This window comes from Homalodisca vitripennis, chromosome 1 (assembly GCF_021130785.1).
Source record: "Homalodisca vitripennis isolate AUS2020 chromosome 1, UT_GWSS_2.1, whole genome shotgun sequence".
NCBI classification, from domain to species: Eukaryota; Metazoa; Arthropoda; class Insecta; order Hemiptera; family Cicadellidae; genus Homalodisca; species Homalodisca vitripennis.
In genome coordinates, this window is record NC_060207.1 from 227,595,665 (window position 1) to 227,615,241 (window position 19,577).

General features: G+C 32.6%; 1 protein-coding gene across 3 annotated transcripts; it reads right to left on the reverse strand.

Moving 5' to 3' along the window:
• Nucleotides 1-2,701: 2,701 nt before the first annotated feature.
• LOC124356196 (protein PBDC1) lies at nt 2,702-10,880 on the reverse strand. Of its 3 annotated transcripts, none has more exons than XM_046807398.1 (5): nt 10,857-10,880; nt 10,456-10,521; nt 6,400-6,459; nt 5,779-5,919; nt 2,702-2,986 (listed from the first exon to the last, which is right to left on the reverse strand). In XM_046807398.1, exons 2-5 carry the CDS (start codon nt 10,507-10,509, stop codon nt 2,768-2,770), a joined length of 474 nt encoding a protein of 157 aa, XP_046663354.1. In that variant the 5' UTR covers nt 10,510-10,521; nt 10,857-10,880; the 3' UTR covers nt 2,702-2,767. The 3 variants fall into 3 exon arrangements, with proteins under 3 accessions (XP_046663354.1, XP_046663340.1, XP_046663346.1); XM_046807384.1 differs by lacking the exon at nt 10,857-10,880 and adding an exon at nt 10,606-10,745; XM_046807390.1 differs by lacking the exon at nt 10,857-10,880 and adding an exon at nt 10,606-10,702 and having other exon boundaries at nt 10,456-10,534.
• Nucleotides 10,881-19,577: the final 8,697 nt, after the last annotated feature.

The window sequence follows — 19,577 nt, forward strand, 5'->3', positions numbered from 1 at the left end:
GAAGTAGCTAATGAATCAATGAATAATGCTATTATGCAAGCTATTGCAGAAAATGATGGGGACAATAAAATAAGTGTAATTTTTGACGGAAGCTGGCAAAAGCAAGGATTTTTATCCTTGAATGGTGTAGTAACTGTTACTAGCTTGGACACAGGGAAAGTTTTGGATGTTCATTGTATGTCCAAATACTGCTTTATTTGTAAAGGAAAGGACATTGGTAACCATGAAGGCTGCCAAGCTAACTACAAGGGAACTAGTGGGGGCATGGAAATTCAAGGCGTTGAAGTATTATATGACCGTTGTAACACAGTGAGTAATCCTGCCATGTACACTAACTATTTAGGGGACGGTGATAGTAAATCATTTGCAGTGGTGAGCCAGAAGAAACCCTATGGAGATAATGTAGAGATAAAAAAACTGGAATGTATTGGTCACATCCAGAAGAGGATGGGCACCAGACTGCGCAGACTTTGTCAAAAAATGAAAGGTACGGTGTTGGAAGATGGAAAACCCCTTGGCGGTAAAAATCGGTTAACAGACAATGTAATAAATGAGCTACAGAGCTATTATGGCCAAGCTATTAGAAATAATAGTGACAATATTGAGAACATGAAGAAAGCAGTATGGGGTACTTTTTTCCACAAGGCTTCAACCGCTGAAAAACCTTTGCATGGACTTTGTCCTACTGAAACAACCTCATGGTGCAAATACAATCGAGCAAAAGCCCTAAAAATTGATTTACCAGCACCAAAAAAGTTTTACCAATGGTCGTCATGGAAACTATAAAACCAATTTATAAAGATTTAGCTGATCCCAACTTGCTTAGAAAGTGCTTGCACGGCAAAACTCAGAATCAAAATGAGTCATTTAATAATCTGATTAGGTCGAGGATACCAAAAAACACATTTGTAGGCCTATCTACTCTAAAGATTGGAGTACTTGACTCAGTTATATCTTATAATGAGGGTGTCCTTAGTAAAGTAAAAGTACTACAGAAGTTATGTGGCAGTTGTGGACCAAACAGTGTTGTTGGACTAAAATCGCAAGATCAAGTTCGTGTGTACCATGCTGAAAAACAACTACAGGAAATTGAAAAAAGGGCTTCTCAAGCAAAGATAAATAGGAAGAGGAGGCTTGTAGAAAATGAAGAAGGCTCAGATAATCCAGATTATGACCCTAGAGCTTATTGAATATAAGTTGTTTGTTTTGAATTGCATAGAAATACGTAATTTATTTTTAAATGTGTTTTTCCGAAAATACACATTTTCCGAACGTTGGTACACTTTTTTCCTAAACTAATGGTCCAAATTCAAAGAAATTTTGCATAGGAGTTCTTTATAACATAATAAACAATTATAAGGTTTTATAGAAATATATTTCAAAAAATAGTTTCTTAAAAAAATAAAGTTTCAAAATTATTCGATTTTTTTATAGCTTTATAAAAAAAGTTGTAAAACACAAACTATAGTTAGGAAAAGTCTATAACACCTTATTTTTGTCAATATTAGTCATTGCAATAAGCACACCAAATTTCAAGCCCTTAGGTCAAATACTTTTTATTAAAACGGTACCGAAAAATAGCAAATTTAACATTGATAGCATAGGGACATACCTATCCCCTTAAGCCAAGAATTCTTTTTTTCTTATTTAGATTTAAATTATTTGTTAACTCTATATAGAAAGTTACCATATGAGCCATTCTTTTTAAATCATTCTGAATTGTATTTATTTGTAATAATAGTTAGTAAATATAAAATTTAAATACTGAATACTGGACTATTCAGTCATTGCCAAGACTTTCAATTTCTCCTAGGGAATTGCTTAATATTTTTATAAATGCATCATATGCGCAGAATCCCTGACGATCTTGAGGAATGGCAAAAAAAAACAGAATGACACTTCATTGATTTGAATGTTGAGTTTAGCTCCAGTTCACCTTCCTTTTTATTGCAGTGTCGTATCTGATACTATCTCAAGACTCGTGGAATCTGGATTGATGTAACATTGGAGAAGAGTCAAGTATTTAACCTTGTGGACTCCTAAGGCATAATGCTTTACTGGTGACCTTGATGGAGTAATCAAATTCCCTAAATCCAAGCGAGCTTTTTAAATTGTAATCTATTGTGCAGCTATGACATTTTTTTAATGTTAAACCATCAGTCTCCATAATTTGAAGCTTAAACAATGGAATTCATTTCACAAGACACTATTGAATGCTTATGGTAATAAATTTTCAAGGCTATGAATATAATGAATCTATTATAGAATTAATAAATACTGCATTGTGTACAATTTTGTTTAGGGGGTTCCAGCTCATTCTGCAGCAAAACAAAGCTAACTCACTCAAAGTCAATATCTGAATATGTTAAGTATGTTAACATTGCATAAATATGTTGTGAACTGAAAAATTTATATGATGGTGTTAAAGTAAATATAATTTTTCATTATCGAGCAGTTTCAAAACATCATGACAACACACTGATTCCAATGTGCCGTCAAAACACAACACAAGCTAAGCTTCGAGTTGAGCATTCCTGGATATTAAGTCCTAGAAAATCGTATGTTACGCTATTGCTAAACCGACTTCTTTCGTACTACTTAATATAGTTGTTACTATCTATAAAAGAAACAATAGAAATTATTTCAATAAGATTTAAATACTATATTTGTATATTTGTTGAAGGCGGGCTATATAAAGTCATTAACAGTTGAATCGTTTATTCATAGAATGTACAAAATGAAGAAATGGAATTATTAGTGACTATTACTATGATTTTTGTTCTGTTTTACCAGGCTTGTACTTCGTCCTAATTCCATCATTGTAGCCTTCTCTGTTTCTTGCTAGCTCCACGGCGAAGAACTGTATTCTTGTAGTGAGAATGGAATTCGCTTCCGTGTACTCTCCATCCGAGTCTAGTCGTATCAATGTTCCAAAACTATAATCTTCGACGCAATTTTTAAATTTTTCACAAAATGGTCTCCATTTCTGTAAAAAACAATTTAAGAGTATATAGAATATAAATTAAAAAAAAATTAAATACCTTTGATAAAATTTAAATGAAAACAAGTTCAAATTTTTGAGTTTAATAATTCAAAAATAACAAAAAAAACAATACATTTACACAATAGGTCTTTAGAATATTTATATATATAAATATACAAACATAATATACTGTTTCATCATCTTACCTAAATAGGGTGCTAAGTTGTTGGATAATAGGAAAATATAGTCAAAATCAAGCTTAAGATGTACGAATTGAATTTTATTATAAAATTACTATTATAAAAATATTTTTATTTCATTTAAATAGTAATGCAATGTATTGCCTCTCCAGAGTGTCTAATCTATCTGACAATAACGCTATATATATCTAGGAAGAAATATCAAATTCCCTGAGCTGTTAATAAATTAATGTTTAAATATCATTAACCTATTATTTAGTATAAAATATGGTATAAACCTTAATATAACTTTTACATTAGTTTAATTGGCTGGTGGAATTTTCTATAGTATAACAAGAGGCCGTTGGATAGATCCCGATATGATGCAGCAGGTCCAATCGCATTCTTAGGTTGCTTATTATTGTAAATTTTTGTTGCTTTTTCTAAACTTTTGGTGTTATACAGTATATATAATTGTTATTTGAGGTTTTAGGTATTTTAAGTTTAATGGTCTTAAGTTTGTAATTATTAATGGTAAACTTATTATTGGCTGATATGTATTGACTTGAACAAAAAATTGAATGTTCAACTGTGTGAATAAAGATTCAACTCAATTTAAATCCCCTTTGGTTAAACCTGGAAGAGGCAACTATCGGATTTACGACGGTTTTTCCTTGTTTTGAGGAGGTAACGATAGTTTTTCTGGTGATCAAGTTTTAATTTAACTCATCACACTACACTGCACGCCAATATGTCAATGAAAAGTTGAGATTCTGAACTTTCGTTTTCGTATATAAAATATAAGTGATCATTCTTTATTTGGCTAAGAATAGTAAAAGAAAAACTACAATAATTTGTTAAAGTTTAAATTTACTTCAGCAGTAATTATGCCAATGCTAACTGATGACGGACAATATACATCATTGGTAGCATATATGTAAAAATAAAATATTTTACATTTTGTTTTTCAGTTGAATATTATTTTGAAATATATGGTGGCACAAAAATACCTGTTCTAAAACTGAATTACCAAACTTTATGGTACATCACGGTAAAGGCACAAACAAAACAAAATGCCAATATAATGGTGTGAGTTGGGACTGCACAGGTGTCGTAGGCACATTGTGATGAGTTACAATTAATTTTTGCAATTTAGGATAATTCAAATAATATTGGCAGTTAATCTTTGAATTGTATTTTATATACATATTGTCATTTCTAACCAATCCATCTGATTTGCCTTTAAAATCAGCTATCAATAAATTGGATAAAACAGAATGTCAGATATGCAAAGGTTGGCCATTGTGTATCATTTTACAGCTGTCTGCCGTTTTGTAGCGAAAGAGCTGTTTGGAACGTGATAACATTGGCATGGCAGTTGAACGCAAAGTGGTATCAAGAGGTTAATTTAGATTTGAAGAAGTTTGTTAATACTGATAAAAAAATTACGTTTTAAATAAATTTTAATACAACTCAAATGTAAATCTTGTTTAATTATTTTGAGGTAATGAAACAATTTGATGTTTCCTTCATCTATATACATAAAATGAATGTTTGTGTGTATGTTCTTTATAGACTCAGAAACTATTTCACCGATTTTGATGACATTTTTTGTGCGTTTTCAGTGGAATTCGAGAATGGTTTAGATTCACAATTTGGTCCAATTTAAATAGTTTATTTAATTAATTTTTTAATTATAAATTGTTGTTGATGTTGGAGTGTTTTATATTGGATCTGACAGACTGCGCTACGACATGTAATACAAACCGAACTGATACTTAACAGCTGTTAATACTTTCAGCTGAAGTTCATCAAAGAGGAAAAAACATTTGTTTACATTTAAAATTTAGAAAACTTTTATTGTAAAGTGCTTGATCAGTAGTGTAATGCAGGTTGCATAGAAGACGTCATTGCCTAATTTTAAATTCAGATTGCACCAATGATCAATAAACTATCTAATGCAATGAAAATACTATTAAACGCTATTATGAAAACAACCTTATTGTACAAATCCGTGAATGTTTGCACATAAGGTAATCGAATTCGGTTACATCGAAGGTAAATGAAAAGAGCCGAAAGAAGACACTTTATGATCGAAATTGGGTTTCTTTGATACATTTTCTTGAAGGCACACTCCTAAATAATACTGGAAATATCTTAGACAGAAAATTAATTTTAACAGACCGAATTTGATTCTTTATAACCTAATTTAGTTTACCGAGATTCATCCATATACATTAATTGTTCTGAATAACTTATCAACACCTAGCAAAAACCACGAAAGATGGAGGCAGGAATATGGTACATACCTTCATAATGCGCCCAAGAAGCTCACGAAGGAACGACTATCAATTATCTCAGCAATGTTTAGAATGTGATAGAAAAAGAATAAGTGAATATAGTGTACTGTTTTCAACGGGAAATTGCGTGAGAAGCCGCGGGCAACTGCTAGTATTAAATAAAATATAATTACTTTAAAATTTTAATGTTATAGGCTATAAATAAAAACTATTATTATAAAGTAATCATTGCTACTTATTCATTGTAATTATTGAATCCCAGTATCTATTACAAACCCAGTGCAACTCATACCCATTACATGAACCATGTTCTTACCTCTTTTCCCTCTGCACTTTTCATTTCATCTTCATTCAGAACTTTAACATCCATGTTAGGAAATTCGTCTCGGAATGCTTTGTAAATTGCATCATCATTTGGAGTTAATCGAAGAAGCCTTGGATCTACGGAGCACAATATCTGAAAAAAATAAAATGTGATTCTAATTAGGCAAGAAGAGAAAAAGAATATGTCGATCCTTGGGAGGGACGACATAGTCAAAATCATCAAACTATTGTACTTGACTCAGTAGAATATAAATAAAAGATTACAAAAACTTCACAAAGAACATTTCTTTAATAAATTAAGATCTAAATTAACTTCTTATCATTCCAAAAATCAACAAACTTAACATCCCTCTTCGGTGAATAATTAGTTTTTATGATTCATTTCCAGAAAATGATTTAAACTACTAAAACATAGTTAAAATTTAATTCAGAACTAACATCACAAAAGAGGAAGAAAAAAATTGTTTTGCTTATATACATGCTTTTGAAATTTAGGGCATGGTCAGCACTCGCACTAAATGGGTTAATTACAAAATACTATGTTATTAATTAATTGCTAAAATATTAATAAACATGATACAACTAAAATATATATTTTACATCAGTTACTTACATTAAAATATATTTCTGCATGTTCATATGCTTTGATTGCCCACATTGCTTCAACTGTTGGCTGAAAAACATCAAACGTATTTAGTGTAAAACCTCTCTGATGACGTGCTGTATCATTAAAATAGATTTTACTCTTCATTCAAAATATTACATTATCCCTGGCTAACAGGGTCAAAATTCCAAGAATCCAGAGTTAACATCAATGAAACAATTCCACATTATTTTATAGTAATTTACTTTAGTTTTATCTGTAGTAATAATGGTAAATATTAAGATCAGCGACTACCGCTCCGATCGCCGTAATTTTTTGCATACTAACACAGGTTAGTTAACATAATTTCACAAAAAAAAATAGTAAGTCCCGATTGTCGCTAACATATAAAAACCCGTTTTTCGGCAGTACAAAACACATAAATAACAAGATTTTCGACTATCAAACTAAAAACAATGGCCGACCATGGTCGTTTTGATGAGTTGACAGTAGTCACGTGACAAACAGGAAAGTTTCCGATTGGCCGGGCGGATCACGTGACCGATAGGACGGCTTCGATTGACTGCCAGACGTCAACAAACAAACCCACATGGACAAGGAATAATTAGTGAAGTTGAAATCGAGTTGAGACAAGTGCCTCCGGCCATCAGCGCGAAGCAGCACCAAAGAAAGAAAAACATCCCTCGAGATAGTACCTATCAGTAAAATATCAAATTCTTGAGGGGCTGATCAGAAATATAAATTGAATTGTAATGGAAAGGCAATTATGTACCGTGTAAATCCCAGAAGAAAGAGTTCACGCTTTCCTCGAGGCAGTGGCGGCGTTGTACCCCCCAAAATACCATTAAGGTAATACAATTTGTTTAATTTTAATTAAAAAAAATTTTTTTCTATTTATTTTTGAGGTGGGGGGGTAAACGGCCCCGGCGACAATCGGGACCGTTTTTTTTTTTGTGAAATTACGTTAAACTGTGTTAGTATGCAAATAAATTACGCCGATCGGAGCGGTAGTCGCTGATCTTAAGATTTACTGTAATAATTCACAGGTAGGCTATGTAATTAACTCACTTTGAGGTCCTATGTGGATTATTAATTATTTTGTTAATTTGTGGCTATATTGTATATATCAACTATATAAAACAGTTAATATATACAACTGACTAGTAACAATTCATAAAGGAAAAAGCAACAGTGCTGCAACTACAAAAAAGAAACACAGGAAAAATAAATTGTTGATTTAAATATTAAATCTGAACTATAAAACTACATAACAATCATATAGTACATGATCCTATCCCATATAATACATCAAAACTTGCTACCTTTAAGTTACAGGTTATATTCCATAATAAGCTTTAAACGAGAAGCTTAACGAGAAGCTTTAAAAGAATACGGGTAAAACAGCAGAGAGATTTAAAAGATATAGTTTAAATTGCGGAAAATGTTTACTTTAGTCACGTTACCTAAAACAATCTATAACCACTTATAACAAATAGTTAAAATAGTATACTTTCATTTCCAGAATGACTTTTTAGCTGATAACCAATTATATATTGTATAAAAACTATTGATGTACTTGAATTTTAGTTTGTATCCCAATTAGTCCATCGATCTAGGGAACCAGGAGGAATTATGGTTAGAGTATTTAAAAAGTGTTTTGTTGGTCTATCAATAGATTAGGTATACTAATTTTTATTTTACATAAAGCAACTACTTAGAATGATTCTTTACCAATATATTGGTATAAATTATGGGCAGAATACCTACGATAAGTGGACCCAGTTTTTAACCCTTATAACGTCACAGACGGCGTATGGCGCATAGACAAACTATCTCCAAACGGCAAAGACGCGGTACGGCGCATCGACACAAAACTGCGTCTATAGCAAATTTAAGTTCCTTTTAAATCCGATCAATGTCACTAACGGTATGCGTCAACCATGTGTGTTGGTTATTGACCTATGCCAAGCGTCAAAATATAGCTGTCGTGTTACATTGTTTGAAACAATAGACGCGGTGTCTAGACACTCTCCCCGCCACACGGCACAGACGCCGTACAGCGCGCGCTTTTGTTTGCAGTTTGGCTTCAGGTAGTGCGTGTCTAACTATCGCTGAGTCGGTTTCCTTCGTCGTTTTTTCTGTTTATATGGTTTTTTTATTTTTTATTTTATTATATATAATTTATTATAAATATAATTTATTTTAATTATATTTATATAATTGTCTGGTAATGTTTATAGTTTAGCTAATAAAATTTTGTGTGCCTTTTATTTTGACTTTATTTATATCTACAATTTAATGTCCCATAAATATATGTACGTACAAGATAATTTTAAAATCTTTACTTTTTTATACTTACCATAATTATAGAAAGTAAAAATAAAAATGAACTTTACACATTAAAAATTTTTTTTAATATTGTGCCGTTTGCTGGAAGTCGTGAAAAGATATACTGACGTTATAAGGGTTAAATCGCTTATACAATCATCAATACTTTATATATCGGATAACAGAACTATCAATCAATATTAAACGTTGAAAATTGAAAACACTAAAATTACGTAATGTCATAAATAATAAACAAACCACAACTATTAATCAACTAATAACGATAAATTAAGACATACATAAAAAAAAAAGATGAAGAACACAACAAACATCTTGAAACCAAGAAAGTCAGTACATCATCAGTTAGTTTCATTTCCTATAGGTAACTAAACTATCTTTTGTTATTTAAAAGAAGTTAACTTACTTATAGAAAAAATTGTGTTTAAAATATAAAAATGTTTGGTAAATCTTAAGATCAGCGACTACCGCTTCGATCGCGTAATTTTTTGCCTACTAACACAGGTTAACGTAATTTCACCGAAAAAAAAAAAATAGTCCCGATTGTCGCCATAGCCGTTTACTCCCCCCCAAAAAAAATTAAAAAAAAATAAAATTAAAAAAAAACGTGACTGACAGTGCATTTATTCGTTTTTTGGTGTTATTAGTTCGTAGGGCAGTAGTCCAGGTACTACTTCTAGTATAAACTCGTCTTATCTTATCAGTGATAAACGCGCCCACTTATCTTTTGCCTGTAATGAAACCTGTGTTAGTGCTGTCTTGAGTTTTGTGTGTGTAAGCACTCATGGCGTGATCTGGGCTTGGACTTTGCAAGCTCGAGTTAATTTTTTTTTCTAAAAGAGCAAGCAGCGCGAAGCGCTGCGCAGCGGGCAAGCATCGCGTGATCTGAGTTTTGAATAGGCAAGCTAGGGTCTTTTTAGCGTGTGACAAGAACCATCGCACGCCATGTTAATAACTTCACTAATTATTCCTTGTCCATGTGGGTTTGTTTGTTTACGTCTGGCGGTCAATCGAAGCTGTCACGTGATCCGCCCGGCCAATCTGAAACTTTCCTGTTTGTCACGTGAATAGTGTCAACTCATCAAAACGACCATGGTCGGCCATTGTTTTTAGTTTGATAGTCGAAAATCTTGTTATTTATGTGTTTTGTATTGCAAACATTGTACTGCTGAAAAACTGGTTTTTAAATGTTAGTGATAATCGGGACTATTTTTTTTGTTGAAATTACGTTAACCTGTGTTAGTATGCAAAAAATTAAGGCGATTGGAGCGGTAGTAGTAGTACCCAAAATGTTACGTTTAATAGTAAAAAAATGACCACGTATTAAAAATAATATGTAAAGTCAAACTAATCAATCCGTGGCATTTCTTGGTCTAATGTCTGAGCCAATCACATAAGCCTAAGCCGTGGCAGACTACGAGTCAAATCAGATAGACGATTAGATCGCTTGCTAGTTGGAATAAACTATAAGCCAATTAAATCTATCCGTGGCGGTTAAGATATTGGTAAGTGTTGATCTTACGTAAATATCAACCAACAGTGGTTTTAGACATCCTAGGCCTTATAAATAAGTTAATAAAAACCCAAAATTTTATCCACTATTCATCCATGTTAGATTATCCATATATAACGTTTAATAGCACTCTTCATATACGGCTATATAAACATCGGAACTTGTGAAGAATTTATTGAATAAAAGATACTTAAAGGTTAACTTACATCATTTTCAAATTCTTCTGCCGGACGTGACAGCACTGAAGCCCCTGCAAGCATGCCTTCTCCGTTCTGAAAAATAGAACTTTAAATGAAAAATCTATGATTAACCTCAAATAATCACTACTCAACGATAATAAATGAATAAATATTTACCATTACTCTCTCTAATGTTATAGTATTGTATTTACTCCACGAAAATAACGTACAGAAACAAAGAAGAACGAAGATAAAAATGATAATGGCAAAGCAGTTTTTACCATCTAGAGTAATGTTTACAGACTAGCAATGCAGAACTAAAATTCTCTCTACAGTCAGTCATATAAAAAAAAATCAAAACATATTATAATATAAACTTTTTAAATCTCTCAATATACAATGAAATCATATATATTGAAATCACTTACTGAAATAAAAAAAAACAAGATATAAAACTTCTATATTTCGTGGGAGTATACAGTACCCACATCTTAAGCAAAATAAGAATATTAAACGAACAAGAAACACAACAAATAATAAGAAAATAACCATAAATGTAAATACGCAACCAAAACATTCAAATACCCAGGTGGCATTCATTAGTGGCACGGAAGGAAATTTGGAAAAGTTACTTTTATCTTAAATTTAAACCATTTAGGTATTTAAATTTTAGAAGTAAACTGGTGGGCTTGTTCGAGATTTTGTAATTTCAACCTATTTAAATTTTCTTAGAAGACATTAATCCCTTTAAGATCATAACACAAGTAAGTTGCAATCCAAGATAAACAGGAAAACCAATGTTCATGTTTTTAATTTTCTAGTTCCCAGAACCCTACATAAGAAAACCGCTGATTAACAAAACAAAAATAAGTTTTTTTTTTTTTTTTTTTTTTTTTTTGACTTTAATTTATTTACAATCTGTTTATATACAACAAACAATAAGTAAATTTGATGATAAATCTTAAGGACATGGTTAATCAAAGTTCATTAACCTTAATTAACATAAACATTTAAGAGATTGTTTCATCTTTAAAATCGATCAGCTAAGTTTAAGAAATCATGTCTTTTTAGCCGAAATTGATGGTCACTGTTGTCCAGCAGATTAATAGCCAAGTAGTTAGGATGAGAGTTTAATTTGTTTTGATACTTGATGCAGAACTTTGGAATTTCTTCAGTAACAAAAGGGATATTCGTGTCTCTGTGAATGACTTCATTACGAACATACCATGGGGCCTGTAATATCTTTCGGAGAACTTTAGATTGGAAACGCTGTATAATTTCAATATTTGATGTAGAAGCAACTCCCCACAGTTGAATTCCGTACGTCCAGATGGGCTTTAGAACAGTCTTGTACAACAACAGTTTGCTTTCTATTGATAAATGGGATTTGTTTCCCAAAAAGCCAATTTAGTTTTGAAAATTTTGAATTTAATTGGAGCCTTTTGTTCCATATGTGTGGTTTCCAAGTCAGCTTCCTATCGAGATGTACACCCAGATACTTAGCTTCATTTCTTTGAGGAATTTGAATGTTGTTTAAAAAACACTGGTGGACAGGTGTCATGTTTCAACGTAAATGTGACGTGAAACTGATTTAGTTTCATTCACTTTAATTCTCTCCAAGTTTTAAGCCAAACTGTGATAGAATTTAAGTTAGTTTGTAGAATTTGTGATGCTACAACATGGTTTGGAGTGGGATGCCAGTACGGCAGTGTCATCGGCGAATGTTGCTGTCAAAGAATTTGATTAGTTGGAATGTCTGCAGTGAAAATTAAGTACAGCACTGGTCCTAGTACACTTCCCTGAGGTACACCAGAATTTATTTCATTCAGATCTGAAAGACAATCATCAAACTTGATTTGAAAATACCTTCGTTTTCTAAATAAGATTTTATAATGTTGTAAACAGTGTGAGGTAGATGACTTTTTATTTTAAATAGAAGCCCTTCATGCCACACTTTGTCAAAGGCTTGACTCACATCGAGAAATGCTGCAGAACAAAATTTTCTTGATTCCAAATCTTGCCTTATTATATTAGCTACTCTATGGACTTGTTCGATAGTGGAGTGGTGCACTCTGAAACCAAACTGATGATTGGGAATTAAATTGCATTCAGTTATAAAAACCTGAAGTCGTTTTAAAAATAACTTTTCGAATAATTTAGAAGGTATAGGTAGTAGACTGATTGGCCTGTAGGACATTACTTCGTTTTGAGGTTTTCCTGGCTTAGGAACAACAATAACTTGAAGCCACCTTCCATTGTGATGGGAAGTATTCAAGCCTCAAAATAGCATTAAATACGAAGGTAAGAAAGAGTATGGCTTTCCTAGGAAGCTCTTGTAGTATCTTACCTGTTATTAACTCATAACCAGGGGCCTTTTTGGGATTAAGATTTTTAAATCTCATCATATATTTCAGATGGTTTAAAGGAGCCAATAGGTAGTGAGAGTTGGTTAGGTGAATCAAGAAACTCCTTTACAACATGTCTATTATCAAAGTTGTTATCTACAGGGTATGGTTTGAAAACATTACTAAAATATGCAGCAAACAAATCAGTTTTCTCTCTGTTACTTTTCGCCCAAGAACCATCTGGTTTAGATATTGGAGGAATGGGCACTTGCGGTTTCTTTGTGCTTTTTGTTACTTTCCATAAAGAATAGTCTGTTGCTTCAAGTTGGGGAGAGATTTGAAGTGAATTCTTGAAACCATATGTTTTTTAAGTTTTTTAAGCAAAATCTTTAACTGTCTTGATGCTCTGTTAAACATTGTTTTATCTCTTACATTTCTAGAATTTTTGCCATATTCTTCGTAAGCGAACGTTTTTGAGCAATGTGCTGCTTAATAAATATTGGGTAATTGATATTGCCACACGTTGTATTATTAAGTTCAGGCGTTGCACTCCAAGCAGATTTCTGAACAGTATAATTAAAAATTTCCACAGCGTTGTCTATTTCCTCTCTTGTTTTAAGTGATATATTAAGACTTAAACTGTCATTTAACGTTTCACGAAACTTCACCCAGTTTGTGCCTTTATTCGATAAGGACGCTGCCTTTTCTTTCAATACAAATGATGAACTTATTGATAGGATGACCGGAGAGTGATCGGACGACAAATCAAGAGATGAAACAGCCTCCATATAGTTAGGAGAAATACCTCCCGTAACAAAGAAATCAAGAAGATCTGGAATTTTGTTGGATCTGAAGGCCAATAGCTTGGTTCCCCTGTAGATACGTAACTCAAGTGATTGTCATTCATGCAATTTAACAAATTTCTACCTCTAGGTTAATCAACCTTGAACCCCACATGACATGTTTGGCATTAAAGTCACCACCTGCTACAAAACGAGGCCCTAAAGTTTCGAAAAATTCGTTGAATTGAAGTGTTTGGTAATATTGTGCCTCGGGGGGCAGTAAACACCAGAAAAATGTAAGTGGTCCCATCCAGTCCTCAACCACTATGCTTGTAGCTTGAATATGATCTTCTTGAAATCTAGGTAATTCATAATGTTTTATTTGTTTTCTGATTAGCACAGCGCTAACCTCCATGCGCCGTATTGTCAGGGTGGTTTGTAGAATAAAAAGTAAAATTTGGGATTTTGAAAAAATTTAAGTTTGTAAAGTGGGTTTCAGAAATTAACATAATATCTATTTTGTGTATTGAAATAAAAAGTTGAATATCTTGGCCATGTCGGGCCAAGCCATTGGCATTCCAGAGTCCAATCCTATAAAATCTATTCATTTTAGTTTTTGATATGACAGTTGTCAATAGGTTAATTAATGTACCTATTTGCTGGGCTTGTTGAGACATCATCATTTCGAACTTATTTAAAAATCCATCAATTATTTGATTCAGATTGTGATTTGCTTCTATATTTGATTGACCTGATGCCACTCTAGCATAAGATAAGGTTGGTGATACTGGTTGAGACTGATTACCTGTTGAATTTTGAGTACGAACAATATAGGTCTATCTACTTCTCGATCTTGCACTGGAGGAGGAGTGTCTTTTTTTAACGCTGGTCTTAGAGGTGGAAAAGCCTTTTTCTTAATATCTTTGTAAATAGAGCAACCTTTATAGTTGGCTGGGTGGTCACCACCACATAATACACATTTGGGAGGAACATTTACAGATTTATTACAGCTGCTAGTATCATGATCTGAAGCCGCATTTTACACAGCGGTTTTGGTACCAGCAGTAAAGCCTTTGTGTGCCCATATCTTTGACACTTTTTGCACTGCACCACATCATTACGTTTGTAAGGGGGCTCAAGTACAATTTTGGCATTTAGTAGGAATTCAATTTTAAAAATGTCTTTGTTGTTTGATGCTGGCTCTAAGTCTACAAAAAAAATTGACAGTGGATCTTTAGATTTGCTACTTCTAAGGTTCGACACATTCCTAACTTTGTGGTTATAAGCTTCTATAGCTGTTTTAATTTCCCCTGGGGTTTCCGTAGAGAAGTGCATATTCTTAAGCACTACTCTATAAGCTCTGTCACCCTTTATTTGGTATGTATGGAAGTTTACTTTCATGTTAGTTAAATGTTTGACTAATGCGCGGTAGGCTTCAATAGTATCAGTGTTAATTTTTACTTTATCTCTAGCTATGCATTTAAATGAATATGACTCTTTTTTAATTACTTGTTCAATGTTTACCATCATTTTACTTATGTTGACAATGTTGGGGACAAATATAGGTGGAGGCCTCACCTTCGTCCTACATTTGTCGTCATTCATCCGTTTCTTCTTCAGAGCCTAGGTTGGCGTTTACTCAGCATTTCAAATCTGTTGTGCAATTCAATAGGTCTAGCAGTTTTTGCAACGTACTCTGTAGGTCTACAAGGTTTCTTAACATCTGAAACGTTGGCTGTTGACAAATGTCTTTTTGTTTCTAGTTGTTTCGATTTGCCACTCGTTTTTGATTATTGACATCGTCATTAGAAATAGTTTTTTCCTGAAATGATGTTCATTATTTGCTTATTAGAACAATAATTGTGATCATTAGTTATGGTATCAAAATCCAAACAGTTTGAGTTGTTTGAAGGGGCAAATTTTAAGTTGTCCATTACCTTCTCACTTGAAAAACTACTAATAGTAAACAAACACTGAAAACAATTAAAGTTAACGGGTAAGGTTAGTTGTAGGAAAAGTACTGGAAAAAAAAGATTACGAAAAAAAATCTAAACATTTTTTATGTAAATTATGAACAAAAATGTTTTAAGAACTGTTTTATATAGTTTTTAAACCACTAATTGGGTAAAAAAACTACATTTTAAATTAAAATAAAGGACACAACACTAAAAATAAGTTAAACCAATAATAATATAACAAAAAAATGTTAACAATACCATAAACAATAAGTTTCAGCTGTGTGTACAATTTTTGTAAATGTTGACATAGAAATAACATTTTATTTAAAACAGGAAAGAGAATCATTTTCGATTAACTCGTCTGGTTGCCTTGATTTTAAAATTGTTAAATATCTTAAATATACATATATTAAATATTCTTATATAACGTAGAAAATAACTACTTCAAAAATAGGAGAGATATGACATACTACCCTGTGTGGCATAAATTAGCAATGGCCTAATGGTATCGTGTCGGAATTATTGGTTATCTGTATTCGCTCCTAAAATAACCTGTTCAGCACCAATGCGATCGTGATTCATTGAGAAAAATCCACTCGTCCCGCCCCTCAATATTTCTAAGAAACAATTTTTACTTACCATTACCAAAAAGCAAACCGTGTATAAGACATTGAAAGGCCTTCGACAAAAGAGAATCATGGCTTATTGATTTCGAAGCTGTATGGGTATGGAGTTGCTGACCCTCTTGAGTTGGTTTAAAGAATTTCTTACTGGTTTCCGCTTGAAAGTAAGATTACCCTTCTCTGCTATGAAGAATTTATTCAAACTTCAGTTGCGTCTAAGGGGTCACGCATTGGCCTTTATCTGTGTAACTTGTTTGTTAGATTATTCTTTTAAAATAAGAATACCAATATAATATTGATAGATTATAAGTAGCGCTACAAAGTTAATTCAATTCTGCCTGTGAGCAAAGAATTAGAGCGCTAATAGACGTTCAGCAATATTTATTTTAAAATGTAATGTCTTGAGATAACATAACATTTACTCGGTTGATACTGGCTTTTCATACATTATAAACTTATATGATTTTTGTAGATTTTGTGAGTGCATAAAATATACATTTATCATTTAAACTATAAAATAAGCCGTTAGCCTAAGAAAAGTTTATTCTTTCTATGTATGAGTGCCCTACTTGATGTTTCAATATATGATTGTAAGACCAAAACCTGGGGCAATACTCATAATTCTCCAATCAATTTTCACCATCCACGGACCCAGTTTCCTTAAGTATGGCTCTTTTTCGAATGTGTATAGGTAGCCTAATAGAAGTTTACAGTTAGTTAAAGAAACGCCATATTACGTGGGGGTTGATTTTATAGATATAAACACAGCAAGCTCGTTGATTACTCACATTGTCTGGATCGGTGATACAACATTTATCAAACCACAAGTGTGATTATGGCTGAAACCTTTGAAAAATAGCAAGAAAAATGAAAATTGACACCAGTATTGAACGTACTTTGCGTGTTAAATCTTTTATAGACTAATTCGGTAGCAAATAATAACTAGGATTTCCTTTTGTTTTGGAGCGCTTTAATAAAACTTCTTCTTTCAGAAGGTCATGCATATTTTATAGACTGCTCAACACCAATAGGAGTAACATTAAGAAATTCGACAACGTATCCGATAGTTTCGAGATCAGCTACCGCATTAGGACTGAAACTGAACGCTTTTCCAAACTCGTTAGCAATGATACATTTCACTTTTTATATCATTCTCTAGCATGTTTTTTTTAAGTGATAATATGAAAATTGGAGTTCACAAAAGCAGTTTGTCGCACGCCACATGTTCTAAACTTAGTGATTCAATACAATTAAGATCAACTGGAATAAAAGTTGCGGTATATCCACGAAATAGATTCAAAAGATCAAGAGATTTTACGAGTTGGATGCAGAAATAATGTTGAAGGTATGACCATTTTCTAAATTAAGTTTGATTCCAACCGCTTCAAAAGGAGAAATCCTGGGTAAAAATATACTATGATGACTATAATTTTGTTTTTATAAAAAGTCACACCTCCAGATGCACGAGTAACATTTCTGTCGTTCCTGAATATAGAGTAGACGGGATTTCAAATGCCCGTTTTGAATGAAATGAGTCTTAGTGACACAATCAATATCTATATTATGCCGGGTGACGGAAGATGCAAAACATTTTTCTTTCACTCAGAACCGTCCGAATTCCATTTAAGGGGGGTTAAACTTTGAATGATCGAGAGACTAGATTGAACCATCTGGGAACAACGCCTTAATAACGCTAATGAACTTTATCGTAAGTAATAAAAAAAACTACCTTTTTCTGGGAATCCAAGAGATGCTTTGATTCTCTCAGAGACAGAAAGAAAATAAGGAACTTTCCTTAATACTACATAAAGTTTCTTATCTTGTTTCGTTTGGCAAGTGTGATATTTAACATGAAATATAGCCATCATGACAAAAGGAATTAGACGCCTAAAATCATCTATCCTTTTAAGATTTAATTTAAGAGCCTTACCTTCAATTTCAGCGGAAATATCGTGCTTTATTTTAATTTTAATAACTTTAACATTTATTGATGATTGTTCAAGTAGTGAAGAAATGTGGGTGGAAATTTATATGGCTTAGAATGGGTATCAAAAGTAGGCCTAATGTCATCCATATTGCAATATAATTGTGTTCTGACACGAAAAATATATTTTGTTTACATGGTTGATCAGAGTCCAAAACATGTTTCTTGGATTGAAAAATGCTATTTCAACTTATCGATTTTCTTTTGTTTGGAGTGATGAACCCTTCGCCTTAACTCCCAGAATAAGTTACATTTTACGGTGATATATCGGCTCCAATATTTATCTGTTTGCAGTTTACTGTTCACATTTTACAAACCACAGGAGGCCCGGGGTTACGTTTATGTTTGATCAATGACGGCTTGACACATTTTACAATGATAACAATTATAACAAGGTGTTAGTACTTAAACCAAATGTCAAAATACATCAGTACTCACGAAATAACAAAAAGCTAACACAATTACTTATTGAAATAAGTATTTATTCCAGAGAAAATACTTAACCAATTTACTGTAAAAACTCACCAGCTGATTCCTGAAGAATCGTAATTCATCCATAATTTATCAAATCTTCATAACAGGTAGAAACTTTTCTTCAAAAATTATATTCATTTACATATTTGGGAAGAAACATTATAGTATAAATACAGATCTGCATGGCTTTGGTTTTTTAAGAGACATCATAACAGTGTTTTGAGTTTCAAAAACAACTAATGTTGTATTTTCTGCTTACGCATTTGAATTCCTCCGATGATCCTGCCACATGAGGAATCGTCATTGACACGAATATATTTTTATCTTCGATTTATGTCTTAGGATTTTTTCTACCTGCACACATTTGTGACTAAAGTTCCATCAAGTTTTTGATACCTGAAGAAGAGGATATATTCCAAACCTCGAAACGTAGCGTTAATGATAGCAAATGCGAAAACCTGTTGTCCTTCCATATCATCATCTGTAATAATAAACTCGAAACAAGGAAAGTAATGCCATGAATAGCGCGTTTAACAACAACGTTGACCACTCTCAATTCACTTAACTCCCACATTAGGCATTTATAGACCTGAATCGAAACAGCTTTCTAATGATAATCTTGACTGCCCTATTAAATAAACTATATATATGTCTGCTCAGCGATTCTCAACCAAGAGATCCGAACTTTACGAAGATAGGGTCATTTATTTTGTTTTTCCTGGTACATACGTTGTTTTCAGATCCACGTGCAAATGGGTTACAAGACTGAGGATCTAAGACTAAATTTTACATTTTCGTGTACGATCTCTTGTTTGCGGCACAAAAGTGTTGTCTTCGAATAACTGGATAAGGTGGAGCATATGGTCGTAGCGATGGGTCCTGCATCTAATCCTCGACTTTTGAATATTTGTCTAATGTTCCTGTGAATAGGTTCTTGCACTAGTTAACATCAAATCTTCCCAGTTAATTTTATTTTAATCACA

Bases quoted from the DNA above. Each gene is read 5' to 3' on its own strand.
- LOC124356196 (XM_046807384.1), bottom strand. The intron at 6,460-10,455 runs GTAAGTTAACCT...GATGTTTTTCAG, and splicing joins CAGAAGAATTTGAAAATGAT to CCAACAGTTGAAGCAATGTG. The intron at 5,920-6,399 runs GTAAGTAACTGA...TATTTTTTTCAG, and splicing joins ATGCAGAAATATATTTTAAT to ATATTGTGCTCCGTAGATCC.